The 17230-nt window shown below is 36.4% G+C and overlaps 1 protein-coding gene across 5 annotated transcripts in view; it reads right to left on the minus strand.

Moving 5' to 3' along the window:
• Ralgapa1 (Ral GTPase activating protein catalytic subunit alpha 1) overlaps positions 1-17230 on the minus strand; it is a 209045-nt gene that overhangs the window by 60351 nt on the left and 131464 nt on the right. For all 5 annotated transcript variants that reach the window (XM_085830378.1, XM_021179389.3, XM_029484805.2 and 2 more), the window contains 4 exons: positions 16004-16138; positions 15424-15607; positions 6246-7107; positions 3296-3367 (listed from right to left, as the gene is read on the minus strand). In XM_085830378.1, coding sequence (XP_085686504.1) covers positions 3296-3367; positions 6246-7107; positions 15424-15607; positions 16004-16138 — 1253 coding nt within the window. The remainder of the gene's footprint in view (positions 1-3295; positions 3368-6245; positions 7108-15423; positions 15608-16003; positions 16139-17230) is intronic.

Raw genomic sequence — 17230 nt, forward strand, 5'->3', positions numbered from 1 at the left:
AGCATTGGAAATGTAATTGAGGAAAATATGTAATAAAAATATTAAAAATTAAAATAATAATAATAATAAAAAAAGTGGTATGGGAACACTTAGATAGACATATGCAACATATGTAGGCTTGGTGCCTGCAGGAGGATGTTAGATGCCCTGGAACTGGACTTAGAAGTGGCTATAAGCCTCCATGTAGGTGCTGGAATAGCTTGGGTCTTCTGCAAGAGAAACAGGTTCCTTTAACTGCTGAGCCAGCTCTCCAGCCCCATCTTTGCTAGCCTTTTGTGTTATCTTTTTAGTATTGAGTTATAAGTTTTCTATACATTTCTAGATCTGCAATAGGAAAGTTTGTTTATTCCAAAAAACTAAGCTGAGAAAGGGAATAGCATAGAGAATTATGGCATGTTGAAAGTTCCTGTCAGTGTAATACATGTGAAATAGGCAAAGACTCTATTCTTATCCTTTTGATAATAAATATCTCAATAAATCGCAACAAAATAAATTTTTATAAAACAAGCTAATAAAATTGACCCAAAACCTGAAAAACTCTGAAAAAGACAATCAAATGAATCTGAAATTTCAAGTAACAGATATTTTTATGAGGCTCACTTATAACCTTCATTCTAAAAACCTACAGTGAACACAACAAAAAAGTCTATAGAACCTGATAATAAATGGACTGATAGCTTGAATTTACAAAATGAAATTTTAGTAAACTGAACAACTAAGCAGAGATTTTTTAGATTTATTTATAATTATCTTATGTGTGAGGGTATTTCGCCTGCATCCTACATGTGTATATGTGTACCAAGTGTGTGTCTGGTGCTCACAACGGTCAGAAAAGGGCTTTGGCTTCCCCAGGACAGGAGTTATAGACAGTTGTAAGCCAGCATGTGAATGCTGGGAATCAGACACAGGTCCTCTACAAGAGCAACAACTGTTCTTGAAACTGCTGAGCCAACTCTCCAGGTCTATACACAGTTTTTATACTAAAATACACCAATCAGTTAAGAAATTGAAACTTCAGGAGCACCTGAATAGGTGCTAAAAAGAATTCTGAACAGAAAAGGGGAGAAATGTTGCAATTATGATATTCAAAAATAATGATTTTGATAACATACATAACCACTTATGCTTGCTATGCAAAATCATCTCTTTTAAATGATCAATACCTTTGCAATGAATGAGGAAAAAGAAGAGTTACTCTCATTACAATCAGGAAAGGCAAGGATACCCATCTATTTACACTGCATTCCTTACCACCCACCTGAAAGTGTAAAATAAAAAGAGATTGTTTGAAGATAATGGTTTTATACCTAAACAAATCTTAAGAGAAAGAAACAACTATGAGATGCTTAAAAGCAGTATAAAAGTTCACTAAGGTATTGGGTCCAAGATAAATATTAATAATGGAAAAAACCAAAAAATATAATATCAGGGTCTGGAGAGATGACTTATCAATTATAGGCTAGGCTCAAAACCAAATTGTCAAAAATATTAACATTGAGTATCCTCTTTCTAAATAACAATAAAATAAAATAACAAAATATCCAAGAAGTACCCATATAAGTAAGGTTTGGGTCTAAGAATAAGTAAAATAAGCATAGTTATTCATGGAAAATATATTATGTACCTTTAAAATATTGAACATACATACAAAACAACAGAAATACATATAGCTTTGACGCACAAAGCTTAATGTTTGATAAAGGCAATACTAAATCAATAGGAAAGACTGGAGTTAATTTAACAAATTATAAAAACAGATCATTTTCCAACATCTAACCTAGTTCTAATTCTCTTTATAAAATTTTGTTTTTTAAACATTTATGTATTTATTTTTATCATTGTTGTTTATGTGCATGTGAATGTCTGTATAGAGGTATGTGCATAGCAGTGTGCCAGGCCTGCTGGAGTCTGAGTTACAAGGCAACAGTGAACCGCCTGACGGGGTGCTTGGAACTGACCTCAGTTCCTCTGCAAGCATAGTGCATACTTTAACCACCGAGTCATCTCTTATTTATCACTATTACTATTATTGTTGTTATTATTATTTTTATTATTGTATGTATGCACGCACACATACATGTGGGTTGGTCAGAGGACATATTTTGGGGGTTAGTTCTCTTCTTCTATCATGTGGGTCACAGGGATAGAACAGTGAATGAGTTATAATTAAGTATGGCACAACCTAAGGATATTTTACACATTCAATTGGCTTTCTCCAATTCAAACGAGGATTGTGAAATACACACAAAGAATACAAATATTTCAATATATTGACCATCTTTTTTTTTTTTTGGTTTTTCAAGACAGGGTTTCTCTGTATAGCTCTGGCTGTGTCGGAACTCACTTTGTAGACCAGGCTGGCCTCAAATATATTGACCATCTTAATGCAGTTCTAAATTTTTCTTAAAAAATAACTTATTCTGAGTTTTGCAGGCAAATGGATGGGACTAGAAAATATCCTGAGTGAGGTAACTCAGACCCAAAAGGACATGCATGGTATGTACTCGCTAATAAGTAGGTATTAGCCAAAAACAAAAGAAAAGTACCGAATACCCAAGATACAGTCCATAGAACTCAAAAAGGTCAACAAGCTGAAGGGCCCAAGTGAGGACACTGCAGTCCCACTTTGGAGGGAGAAGAAAGCAATCATGACTGCCCTCCAAAAGATCCAACAAGCAACTGAAAGAGTCATCCAACCAATGGACAGAAGTTGCTGACCCCTGTGGCTGAATTAGGGAAAAGCTGGAAGAAGCTGAGGAGAAGGACGATCCTGTAGAAGGACCAGCAGTCTCAATCAACCTAGACCCCTGAGATCTCTCAGATACTGGACCACCAACCAGGCAGCATACACCAGCTGATACGAGGTCCCCAACACATGTACAGCAGAGGACTGCTGGGTATAGGTTCAGTCAGAGATGATGCACCTAACCCTCAAGAGACTGGAGGCCCCAGGGAGTTTAGAGGTCAGGTGGGGTGAGGGGTGGGGACATCCACGTGGAGACCAGGGCTGGGATTGGGGGCGAGGTGTGGGGTAGGAGGGCAGGGAGGAGTCATGGAATGTGGATCAGTCCGAGGGTGGACTGGGATGGGGGGAACAAATTCTGGAGTGTAAAACAAACAAACAAACAAACAAACAATTGAAAAATAATTTATCTACAGTATAATGACAGTTTTTACTCAAAAGCTGTAACCTAACAGTACAGTATACAGTTTACACTGCTATTAACAGTATTACTATCAACAGAAATAGCTAAGACTTTCCAGTTGTAAATATGAAGATTTCCCAACAACTCACCATTGCCTTGAATCCAAGTTCCTAAGTTCCCTGAGCAGCTTTTCATTTTTCTTCAGGAGATGAAAGCTCCTCCTAAACAGAGAGATCGATAAACATTTCATCACCTTTGCACGGAAGGACTCGACAGTCTAGAGACACTTCCCACTCTACTCATGCAACTCCTTACACTTGAAACACAGAGGAGAACCAGGCCCTCAAACAGGGAAGAATATGTGTCAGTATTTCTTTCTTCCAGGCCTTCATTCATTTCTGATAGCATACCTTATCAAGGCCAGATTAATCTTTCTTTGCAGATGTTGTGAGCACCCAAACTTATATCCAAAGAAATGGGTTCAAGGACTTGTAAAAAAAATCAGCTTTTTTCCTGTTTTATATTACATGTATTAAAATACATTTTGCTGCTAGTGTGTATGTCTGTATATGTATGTATTTATGTATTATATATGTACATATATACACATGCACCCTCAGTCCTATTATTACATATATATGTGTGTATACATATATAACGTCAGTCCTATATTTTAAAAATATTAATAAACATAAATTTTATTTTATATGTGCTAAACATGTACAGAAAATCAATACAAAGTACAAAATGTACTTAAGACAGAAGTACAAAAACTTACTGTCATGAATACAACTTTCCATCTTTAACTTTTCTTAGGAGACAGTATATACACCATTCCATAACAAGAAACTAGAATGTATTTCTATAATAACTAAGTGACAATTATATGTGGTCAGACACAAACATAAGGCAACCAATGCTCTATACAGAATGGCTTAGGGGACTGAGAGGTGGCTCAGCAGGTAATACTGCCTTTTGTTGAATAAGCCTGACAATCTGAGTATACTCCCTTGCACTCTCATGGTAGAAAGACAGAAACAATTCCTGTGAATTGATCTTTGACTTCCACATATGTGCTACAACATGTATGTACCCTCATAACTCAGATATAAATGAAAAAGTAATGTAAAATGGCTTAGGCAAGAAAATTGATTAATAAATGGAAGGTTTTAAATCAGAGAAAATATACATACTAAGCAAGAAAGAGAAAAGGCTCTTCTTAATGCTTCACATGCACCTGGAGTATTGCAGATTTATTAATCCAGTAATTTCTGAGCTTTCCCCTCTTTCCTACTATAAGCTAAATGAAAATGACATATTTCTATTATTTAATGATAAAATAAATAACGCGTCATCTTCTACTCTCCTACATCTTTTCATGGTACAAAAATTAAAAACCATGTAATGTGTTCGATTCCTGTTAAAAACAACAACAAAATCTAAATGTAGCCAGGTATGTTGGCATATACCTATAGTCTCAACACTTGAAAGGTGGAGGCAGAAGCATCAAAAGGTTCAAGGGTCTGAACCAGCCTGGATTACATGTGACCCTGTCTGAAAGACCAGAACAAATAAAAGACCTAAATATCTGAGTAATGCTTTATATAAAGTAAATCTTACATATTTTTGTAATTATTTCTTTCTATGGAGGTAAAAATTATTCTTAGACGCTATAGGCCAAAGTTCAAAGACAAAGGATCTCTAACCAGTTCTGATTTAAGTTCTTTTCATTTAATTTCTAAGTTGATTATTGTAAGATGTTTGGTTCTAGTATCTTCTGTACTGGAGGTTAAAGACAAAGCCTGGCAAATGATAACTGTACCCTATTACTGTACTACACTCCTAGCATATCTTAAGGTTATTATTATTTTTATTTTAGAGATAAGGTCTCTTGTAGCCCAGGCTGGCCTTCCCTCCATCTTCAAAATGCTTAATTACAGGAATACCATTATGCCCTGTACTCTAAGCTTTTAAGAAGATTTTATAATACATATATAAAAACAAAATAGGAGAAAAAAAATCCATCTATTTTTTTCTTCTTTCTTTCTTTCCTTCCTTCCTTCCTTTCCTTTTTTGTTTTTGTTTTTTCAAGACAGGGTTTCTCTGTATAGCCCTGGCTGTCTGGAACTCACTCTGTAGACCAGGCTGGCCTCGAACTCAGAAATCCACCTGCCTCTGCATCCCAAGTGCTGGGATTAAAGGCGTGCGCCACCACTGCCTGCATTATTTTCTTGATTTGATCCTGAATTTTGAGTTACTTCCTTAAGTCAAAGTTGACAAAAAAAATATTGTGACTGATCTAAAAAAACGAACAGGCTTAAATGAAGGTTTAAAAGTTTGATTTTCTTTCAATTATATGATTATAATTTCTAAGTTAAGAAACTATAATCATGAAATTTATAACTATAAAAATGTTAGTAATGTACTGAATTAAATTATCTTTTTATTCGCCTGAATTTTAATATAAATCAATGGTTAAAAAAAAAAATCAACCAACCAACCAACCAAACACTAACAATTTGTCTATTGGCCAAAAAACTAATTGGTAGAATTTATAGGTTTTATTTTCTTTTCAGAGTTTTTTTTTAAGATTTATTTTATGTGTAAGAGTGTTTTGCTGCACGTATTATATATACATGCGGCACCTGATTGCCCAGAGTAGAGGTTAAGAGAGGATGTTGGATCCTCTAGAACTGGAGTTACAGTTAGTTGCTAGCTACCACGTAGGGGCTAGGACTAGAACTCGGATCCTCTGAAAGCACAAATACTCTAAACCACGCAGTCAACTTTTTAGCTCCTATCTTTGTGAATTCTTAATTGTGTTTGTTTATGTGTGTAGGTGTGTACAGGTGAGTACAATGCCCAAGGAGGCCATAACATTCACTAGAGCTGGGGTTACAGTTAGGAGGTCCTCACGAGGGATGCTAGGACCTAAACTTGGATCCTCTGAAAGACCAGCATACACTCTTACCTGTTGAGCCATCTCTCCAGCGTGGTGGATGGAATTTAATAATAAAAAGAATAGACACTACAATTCCTGATCAGAAGGACTAAAATTTAAAAACCAAAAGAAAAGGAAAACCTTTCTTTCCTTCTTACCGTTTGTCCCAGGAATTCATTCCCAATATACTAAGAAGCAATCTGCAGTAATAAAAAGCTGACTGAGGTTTCTGAGGTGTCGGCTCATCTTGTTCCGAGGCTTTCATGTTTAAGTCATTAAAGTGCTTCTCTACGAACTCCTTTTCTTCTGTGTATTGCTTAAGGATAGCATTGATGACGTCATTCTCCTGTTTTTCAGAGATGCACAGAGGTTGTGGAGCAGGAACGTTGAGGGAGATTCCAGTTCTCTGTAAACACTCAGGACTCGTCGTGCCTAAATACTGCAGGAGCTCATCAAGGACATCTTCTTCCTCTCTTATTGTAGACCAAGTAGGTACAGTTTCTCTAAATCTTCTAAGCTGCAGAGAAAGCCCATCTTTTACAGCTATGTCTTCTAAGCATTCGTTAGAGGTAGGAGGCTCTTCCGGTTTCTCTTGGTAAGACATTGAAAGTATGAAAGATGTAGGTTCAGGCAAACCACTTACAATGGGTGGTCCATACAGTATGGCAGAATCCCAGGAGTACTTTCCAGAGAGATCACGGACTATGATTCTAACATTTGAGTTGGCTGACACAAGGCCAGCGGCTAACCCTCCTCCAGGCAGACTCTCTTCCGATCTTATCTGGATACAAGACACTAAGGTTGTATTGTTCAGCACAAAGAACTGAATGTTTGGACTTTCAAAGAGCTCAGGAGACAGTTCAGTACTTTCACTGTAATGATTGTCATGATTTTCACACACCTGACTTGTTAGCATAGCAGGACCACCACTCATTGGATAATGGCCCAAGTGATTCACCAGATGGGTAATAACAGTACGGGCTGCTATAGAGATTAATCCTTGTTGCATCTGAGTTTTCACTAAAAAAAAACCCAAAAAACAAAAATCACAAATGAGCAGGAATAACACTGTTTCCTAGGAGTCATAAAAGCTATTAGTAAGGAGAGGAGAACTTCATTGCACTGCTAATGCCACAGTCAAATACTTGGATAAATATTATTAACACACGCAATTTATCTTCTGCTTTATTTATTTATTTATTTTTGAGACAGGGTTTCTCTGTGTAGCCCTGGCTATTCTAGAACTCCCTCTGTAGACCAGGCTGCCTTGAACTTAGAGATCTGCTTGTCTGTCTCCTGAGTGTTGGAATCAAAGGCTGGCACCAATGCCCAGCTAGTTTTCTTATTATACTGGCAAATAGTAGGGAAAACTTTTTTAATGAAATAGCTTTGTTTATTTAATAAGAAAGCCCTTTTGAAACTGTTGCTACTGATCTACAATTTAAATGAAAGCTTTTAAATGTAGATCACCTTTGAAGATCAAGTATCAGAAATCAATTTCCTGAAATACACTAAATACACAGATTAAAAAGCCAATAAAATCTATCCAATTGATATGTTTATCTCATGAAGATACTCCAGATTTAGAGGCATAGTATACAGCATCTTTAAATGCCATTTCATTCTTGCTTTTATTACTGATAAAATATGTCTGAAAAAATGATATCTGAATTAAATTTCAATTATGAGAATAAATTTAAATAGTAAGTCAGCATACCCTTATATGACAAGGAAACTTTAAAGGCCAAGCTCCAAATATGAACTGTGTAGGCTGGAGAGATGACTCAGTGGTTAAAAGCACTTGCTGCTCTTCCAGAGGACCCAGGTTTGGTTCCCAGCACCCACACCAGGAAGCTCACAACTGCTGCACTCCATCTCAAAGGGACAGAAATGCCTCCTGCTTCCTTGGGCACTGTATGCATGTGCATATACACCCACTGACAGACAGACACATACACACAAATTTAAAAATAATAAAAATGAAACTAAGAATATAGGCTGAGGATATAGTTTGGTTGTAGAACATTTGCCTAGCAAATGCAAGTCCCTAAGATTGATCGCCAGTGCTTCACAAAAAAATTAAACAAAAACAAAATAAAACATTGAAAGTTGCTGTTGGGCCTATTCATTTAGGCATTATATTTTTCTAAGTAAATTTTGTGGATCAATATGGTTTAGTCTGAAATTATGTGGAAAGCGTTTTTCCCTTCCCTATCCATCATATTAAGGAAACTAGGTAAGCATATTCACATAAGTATGAATATGAAAGAATATATAAAAGAGTAAAATAAGAAAACTGAGACAATACTGTAGTTTGAGAGGTCTACAAAGGCAAGCTAGCTTATATTAGGATCTAAGAAAGGGAGATGCAGTGGTTTGAATGAGATGTTCCCGGCAAGACTTGGACATTTGAATATCTGGTACCCAGCTGGAAGCTGTTTAGGGAGGATTAGGAGGTGTGGCCCTGCTAGAGACAATATGTCACTGGAGATGGCTTCCAAATGCCATTTGAAGTGAGCTCTTAGCTCTAGAATTCTGCTGTCTGCCTCCAGGTTCCCTGCCATGACAGTCATGGAGTCCAATCCTGAAACCTTTTGTACATTCATTGGTCATGACATTTTATCACAGCAATAGAAAAGTAACTAAGAGAGGAGAGGAAGAGAAAAGCAACAGGAAGAGGGAAGGAGAAAAGCTAGACGATCACTTGGCAAAGTCAGCTGCTAAAATGTTGGGCTGTGGGGTGCACAGGCGTGCGCTTTACCATTTTCAGAGGGAAACATGGAGATGTGTCTAAGTAAATGCATTCATAGATTTATTTGGGTCCACGCTCACGTGAAGCTCCCCAGATGGGGAGTGAGTGGGGTGGGTAGCTCCTAGAAGGCAGGTGGCCTTGTGTAGTCACCACTTTCCAGCTGTGCCAATGGAGTAATTAACATGATACTGGGGTAACTATATAAAAACAATCCAAAACAATCAATCAAACAACAATGAAAGCCTAATAACTGCTGCTGTAATTCTAAGGAGGGCTACTGTAGAGGTCAGTTTTGGATGGAATGGTGTTAGGAAGATAACTTAATTGTTTTCTTGATATTTTCAATTTAAAGAGTAGAAGGAGAGCTGTCGCTGGTAAGAATGTATTTATTACTGTCACTGGTAAGGATGTAATTCATGCCAGAAGAGGATGCTTTGTTATAAGAAGGGTGAGGAGGAGTCAGTGTTCTTGCCTTTACTCAGATTTAGACATAGTTACAGAATGACCATATTTCCCTATTATTCTACTATTGTCAGGAAATAATCTTGTCTTTGTGAGATATATATATATTATATGTGTGTGTGTACATATATATGTTCATATATATACAAACATAAATACACATATATACATTATATACAATGTATATGAAATACAATATATAACATATATTATACATTATACATTGTTCATTATTATACATATTATATACTATATACGATATATACATTATGCATATATATGTGTGTGTGTGTATAACATATGTAACAAAATTATATATGTATTACATTATATAATTTTTTTTCTGAAAGCTAACCAGTTGGGAAAACTAGGACCTACCTATCAAAACAAATGTAAAATGTTCAGAACAGAGATTTTTAAAAGTTCTGATTTACATACTATTAAACTTTCTTTTTGGGCATAGGGGATAGTACTGGGATTGAACTCAGGGCTTCATAGCAGAAGGCCTCACCACACTAGACAAGTATTTCACTACTGACGTATAGCCTCACCAAAGTCTCCAATTTTAAGTGTTTAGCCTGTTGACTTTTGGTAGATGTATATAATTTTGTTACTACCTAAACACTGAATATATAGGAAACTCCCTTATTTTGTGTAAAAAAGCATTTATTTTCATGTAAATTGTATTTCAACAAATTTAAAAAGACTGGCTTGTGCACTGCTGGCATAATTTATTAAAGAGGAAAGAGTCTAGTGTGTTACGATTTTAAGGTTCCAGCCCTGGATATTGAGAACTACGCCATGGGTATGGATAGAAAGATGAGCTAGCAAGCAGGGTCTCTGCTCACTGTATGATCGCTAAATCTCAACATGGGACAGCTGTCATTAGTATTCTTTTGATTTTTAAAATGTTAATGTATAAAGCTAATCTTCCGTAGTTGGTCAGTTTATGTGTGCATATATACATAAACAGGAAGATGGTTTGGCATATTGAGCTGTGCCTATGCTAGTTCTGAAAACCAGACATAATACCAAATTATAACATCAAATAGCTCATTTTAATTTACTCTTTTATTTGTAAAACTGTGTAACTAGATGATGAGAAATGGAACTGGCCCCAGTTGCTGTCCATTCCCGAATGGTTACTGAGTAGGTATGGAAGTTCATCTTATCCATGAGGATAAATGGTTCAGAAAGCTAAGTGATTTACCAGCTGGCTTTTGCCTTATACATCAGTATTTAATTTCTACAATTTACTTTTTCTTAAGGTGCCCTTTTCTTTGTGACAAATGAAAACAATGAATTTAAAACTTAAAATTTCTGTGCACAGGATCTTCAAAATGGGCATTACTTTGGGTAGCTTACTGATCAACCAGCTGGAGCACGCAGGAAAGTTCACCTAAATATGAGTAAGTTATGTTTTAAGTGGCAATGAAAAAACTAAAAAACACCTTTGTTTGTTTGAGACAAGGTTTCTTTGTGTAGTCTTGGTAGCCCTGGAACTCACTCTGTAGACCAGGCTAGCCTTTAACTTATAATAGATCCATTTGCCTCTGTCTCCTGAGTTCTGGGATTAAACCATGTGCCATCATGCCCAGTGAAACTGACTTTTTTTTTTTTTATGCAGTAAAAACTTTCTATTCTTTTCCTGGTAAGTGATATGTTTAAAGAGGTGACTTATTTCTAAACAATAAATCTTCTATACAGAACATAAAAATTTACAATATGAGGAAAGAAGAGAGCATAGTTTAACAGATGTAATCACAAAAAGAGATTCACAGAAACACTTAGGTTTGGCTTGCTCAAACAAACAAACAAACAAAACAAAAGAAAACAAACAAACAAAAAAAACCCCTCTCCTTAAATCCAGTTATTCTGTAAGAACAGCCTAGACTTACATGTAGAAATGAATTAAAAGCTCTTTTGTATAATGCTCAGAATAATAAATATAAACTATTCAATTTTAATAGCATTACAAGGAATACATCTTTTAGAAATTCCCCCTGTGAGCTTTCTTATAAAGAACCCAAGAATGCCATAGCTCATTCTGTACAACATAACCCCCAAGCCCAGGCTTTAGTCTTCCCTCATGTCCTCTTCCCAAAGGATGGGACAGGGGGATTCAGTTTTAAAGAGTGCGTGGAGATACACTTATGTAATTCTGTACTTGGGTAGGTTGAGGCAGGAGCAACAGGAGCTCAAGGCTGGCCTGAATATACAGTAAGGCCCAGCTCAACACCACAACGTCCAAAGAGTCTTCCCCACTTAAACACCTGCCACCTGCCTTAGACAGCGTACAAAAATAGCAAGCCGTAAAAAGCTGCTGCAATCTGATATAATTATTAACACTGAAAAAAACTTATACAATAAATTACAAATTTAGATATGAGCAAAATCATTTTTTTCTAAGTTGCTTCTCTAAAATCAGGATATATGAATATATACGAAAGGATCAAAATTTCTTAACCTGTTAATTGGATGATTAGATTTATCTAGATTTTTGAGCAGTAGACTAAAGAAAATATTTCTTTCATACTTACCTCCTAAGATAGAAAAAAGACAAAGATTCTCTAATTTAAAAATTAAAATGAAATTCTAAAATAATGAGTCTGGTGACGAAATGCAAAGTGAAGCCTTTGGCCAATGCTTCTAAGGCATTTATAACTAGCATTCATTAAACAGATCTAGCTAGCCAGGTTAGCTCCTCAGATTGTCACACTAAACAAATCCTACATCATTTGTTGAAAACCCATAATTACAGATTATTACAGCATACAAAAGCTGCAGGCCATAAAAAGCCCACAATTCACTGTGCTGTAAAAGACACCCAGAGGAAGTTAATTTTGGCAAATACTTTAAATATTAGCTTTGCATAATATGTATAGGTGAAACTATAATTACTACAGAATGAATCTTTGATGCCTCTTTTCACTCTTGCCCAGAAAATGAAGATTTTTTTGCTAATAAAACTACTGCTGTTTGACAAAAAGCCAACTTCACTACCTTCCCTTGTTCTGCAGTAAATTTAATAATTATAGCCATTCCTGCCAATAGTTTTCAATTCACTTTTCAATCCAATACTGAGCTGATTATGGGCACTCTATGTTTAGAATTCATTGGAAAAAGAAGTACTTGAAAACAATGAAGCATGACTTAGACAAGGACACAATGATCAGTCATTTCTGCCTTATTAAAAAAAAAAAACCAATGAAAAAGACCTCAACAAACTCCTCTATGAAACACCCCTCCCCAAGTCCAGGCAAAGCCCACAGCACGTAGTCACTACAGACCAGAGTAAAGTAATATCACCTGTGGAACATCATCTGCTCCTAACCAATTCTGAGTTTATGTGGTCCTCACTATCTTAGAGGAAGCCCAAAAGGAACAACGTGACACAGGCAACAGACAGAGTACAGAGTATTTGGTATTTAAAAGCTTATCTTTTTATATCTTTTCTTTTACTTACTGTACTCTATAATAAAGTTTATGTAACAGACAGTGAAACTTGAGGAGGGGTAGGTTCAGCAGGGAAAGACTATTGCTACCAAGTCTGGTGACTTGAGTGCTACACTCAGAACCTCACAGTGAAAGCACCGAGCTGGTTCCGGTGACTTGTTCTGTAACTTCCAAACACAGGTTGTGCCCATACACAGTCTACATATTTTAAACAGTAGTAAAAAATTTTATATATAAGTAAACCTTACTATTCTGTTTTAAAAAATATACTGTCTTAGAATGTTACCTTTGAATGAAAGGAACACCATCTTTTTATATAACACAGTAAAATAAACACCCTGACCTCTGTAGCCAATCAATTTCCTTGACTTTTAATTTCATAACTTCAGTTTTGCATATGTTATCAATCCATTATTAGTGTAAAGTCTTAATTCTTTTAATCATTTGTAACTATACTTTCTATGTTGGAAAATCAAGCTTTCTTCATAGCCTACTCTTTAACCACAACCTCCTAAGCTGATGGTTCTCCAATTGTGTTTTTAAGGGGTCCTTGGAGAAGCCTCTGGAAAGGGTAGATCTCTAGGATCAACTCTACTGCAGCTTTATTTTAAAGTTTTACATATTGGACTTCATGTAAAACGTATCTGAAGAAATCCTACTCCTTAAACACCACTGTAAGAGCCGCTGGCACAAGTACCAACGCTCAGTTCTCAACGATGGCTGCTGACTGTTCACATACAGAGCCTTGGAAATGCCAGCAATCTTAGAAGACAGTCCAACAAAATCTTCTGATAAAACTCCAGTATTCATATTCTTATTTTATTGGTTATTTTTATTTATTTATACTTCAAACTTCCAGGTTTCCCCTCTGCAAACCCCCTCTCCCACCCCCTCCGTCTGCTTTTGTGTGGGTGCTCTCCCACCCTACTTCTGCCTCACTGCCCTAGCAAACCTTTACAGGACCAAGGGCCTCCCCTCCCATTAATGCCAGATAAGGCCATCCTCTGCTACATATGCAGCTGGAGCCATGGGTTGCTCAATGTGTACTCTTTTGTTGGTGGTTTACTCCCTGGGAGTTCTGGGGGTCTGGTTGGTTGAGGAAATACAGGGACAAAGAGTGGAGCAGAGATTGAAGGAAAGGCCATCCAAAGACTGCTCTAACTGGGGATCCATCCCGTCTGCAGTCACCAAACCTAGTCACAATTGCTGATACCAAGAAGTGCTTGCTGACAGGCGCCTGATAGTTGTTTTCTGCCAGAGCCTGACCAAGACAGATGTGGTTGCAGCCAACCACTGGACTGAGCACAGGGACTCCAATGGAGGAGTTAGGGGAAGGACTTAAGGAGCTGAAGGGGTTTGCAATCCCACAGGAGTATCCATATTCTACTGTGAGCTAAATTGTGAACTAGTGCCCTACTTTCTTATTTCTACCAACATCTACTCCCTACCTCTTAAGAGCACTCTATTTTCTCCCTAGGTATTAGTCACTCCTGGGAGCAGTTCTTTATCAAAGTTGGGTTCCACAACTTTGTGTAAACCACAAACCAATATTCAGATATTCATAGTTCCTTTGAATTTCTGTCACACTCACCCTACTAAATAATGATTGGTATAACCAAAAGTTTTTGATAGTTTACTTTTCACTTTCATTTTCATTCCCCTCCTCATTCCAAATGAAGGGCGATTGCTAGTACCTATGAGTTCAGTATATTCCTTCAGGGTCTTAAATTCTTTAAATAATACCTAACTCCCTTCCTTCCTTCTCAGTTTTTAAGTAAATTCAGTTCAGTTCACACTTGAAATCCCCTTAAACCCGAATGAGCCTTTAGTTTACCTACTTTAAGAAACATAATGGCTCAGTGGTTAAGAGCACTGACTGCTCTTCCAGAGGTCCTGAGTTCAATTCCCAGCAACCACATGGTGACTTACAACCATCTGTAATGGGATCTGAGCCCTCTTCTGGTGTGTCTGAAGAGAGCAACAGTGAACTCACCTAAATAAAATAAATAAATATTTTTTAAAAAAGAAAGAAACATTACATTTTCTTTTTCCTTCCTTTCTTTTTTTCTTTCTTTAAATACTCAAGCTTCTTTAAGAGTACTTTCAGAAGGAAACAGTGAGATGGCTCAGATGGGAAAGGCACTTGCTGCAAGCCTGATAACTTGAGTTTTACCTGGACACACGACGAAAGGAGAGTGTTGACTCCTATCGTCTTCTGTGCATACACACCACATACACAAATCAAATACAAAACTTTTTACAAAATATTGAAGGCTGAACTCACTATGCACTAAGAGTTGTGCAAAGGGTTTACATATGTAATCTTAGTCAGTACTCAAAATAATCCATGCTGAAACTAATCTGTATTTTATAAAAGGGGAAGTAGAAAGTCACTACCAAGTCTGTCAGACTTCAAAATTCTCTTAATCTACAAAAAGACTATGAAATATACAATAAAATGATTTTAAAGGTAATTCAGCCATAGTATAAAGGGAATAGTGAAATATAAAAAATTAGTAATTGTACATATGAAGTTATTTCTTAAGCTGAAAACTTATGATAGGTAAATACATGGTTAGGTAAACTACTATAGCCAGAGCCTGTTTTCATGCATGGCCTTAGATCACACTTTGGCAAAAGCATTGTCTTGAGGAAACTCACATTACCTTCTGTCACAGGCTGTAGTTTAGAAGACCGCTCTGAATCTGGAGAGTGTAAGGGTTCAGGTTCTTTCAGACTTTCCAAATGCATAAAAGGATCATAATCTACAGATGCCAAATCAGAAAGGCTTATTGGAAAGTACTTGGGATTGCTAAAACTTTGCGCTCCATAGACACACCCATGTAATACCTAGGGGGGAAAAGGAAATATGCAAATAATACAAAGTCACTGGTAACATCAAAGCTTGATAGAAACTTAAATACTTTAAAACTTAGCTCTTCAATGAAGGTAATATTTATTATCTCACAAAAAGATGAGTGAAATGTAACCAATAGTTTTCATATTCCCCAAAATCTAACCTCTCTCAAACTTCTGTAATGGAACAAAAAGTTTGTCTTGTAAGAAGTACTTATAAATTACTTCTAGGTCCTTTAAACAAAGTCTATGTATTTTAGAAAATATCTTGTTCTAAACAATGAAAATGTTGTACTCAGAAATGTTATCAGATACTGAACCTTACTTCAGTAGTTTTAAAAACACTTGGTGGGTTACAAAATAAACAATAAATTAAGCAAGAAGATATACCTTATAAATGCAGTTGAGAACAGATTTTTCGGTCTTATCATTTTCTGCTCCTGTAGCATGGACTGGTTGGAGCAGTGTCTTTAAAGGTAAGGCCATGATCCAGTCCAGAAGGCAAAGAAGTAATGAGACAACCAACTATAACAAATAGCAATAAAGCGATTATGAATGTGCACTTATAAAAGAAGGGTTTCCCCCACCCACTGAAAGGTTCTCAAGTAGCCAAGGATGTAGCAGCTATGATGGTCTAATATTATCAACGTGATAGGACCTTGAATCACCTAGGAGACAAGGTGCTCTATGTCTGTGAGAGTTTCTAAACTGGATTGGGAGATTCTGTCTCAAAATACTAAGGTGGAAAGCAATGGAGAAAGACACGAAACATGAACCCCTGGCCTCTATATAAACATGCACATATGTGTGCATGCATGTACACACCCATACGTACATATATGCAGAAAAATTGAGGAGATGAGATAGATGGCACTACCTTAAATGTGAGTAGTACTTTTACATGCACTGGGATGCAAAACTGAATTAACAAAATGAAAGCAAGCAGGGATTCAGCATTCCTTACTCTTGGCTCCCTAACTATGCACACAGTGTGACTAGCTGTCTCACACTTTCTTTAAATTACATTTATGAAGTATTTTATTAAAAACAAAAGAAAAATATCTAATACATTAGCCATATATAACCTCCACTTCCTGATCTTCCTGCTTTCACTTCCCAAGTACTGAGACGACAAACCTGTAGCAACATGCCAGGTTTAGTCAGTGCTGGGGATTGAGTCCAGGGCTTTGTCAATGATAAGCAAGCATGTTATCCATTGATGCATCTTCAGACCTCCAATAAGGGATTATTAATAGTCAATAAATCAATTTCTTATTCTTGGGTTCTAGATTTATTATAGAAACCATAAATCCTAACTTCAACTATAAACACCGATATAGGTACACAATTCATTAATTATAAAAGTAATATACATTGAGGTTGAAAGTACAGCCCAGAGGAAGAGAATACAAAGCCTGGTACCCTAAGCATTAGACAAAAAAAGAAAAAGGTAACATAGCTACACTCAAGTAATGGTACAAAGCTATAACATAAGATTTTAGCTCACATAGTAGCATCATACCTGCTTTCCATTTTTCTATTCATTTATTATTTTGTGTATATATGTGGGGAATGGATGTACCATGAAGCTTGTGGAGGTCTGAGGACAACTTGTGG

The sequence above is a fragment of the Mus caroli genome, unplaced genomic scaffold (assembly GCF_978045245.1).
Source record: "Mus caroli unplaced genomic scaffold, Mus_caroli_1 scaffold_14, whole genome shotgun sequence".
Lineage (NCBI taxonomy): Eukaryota > Metazoa > Chordata > Mammalia > Rodentia > Muridae > Mus > Mus caroli.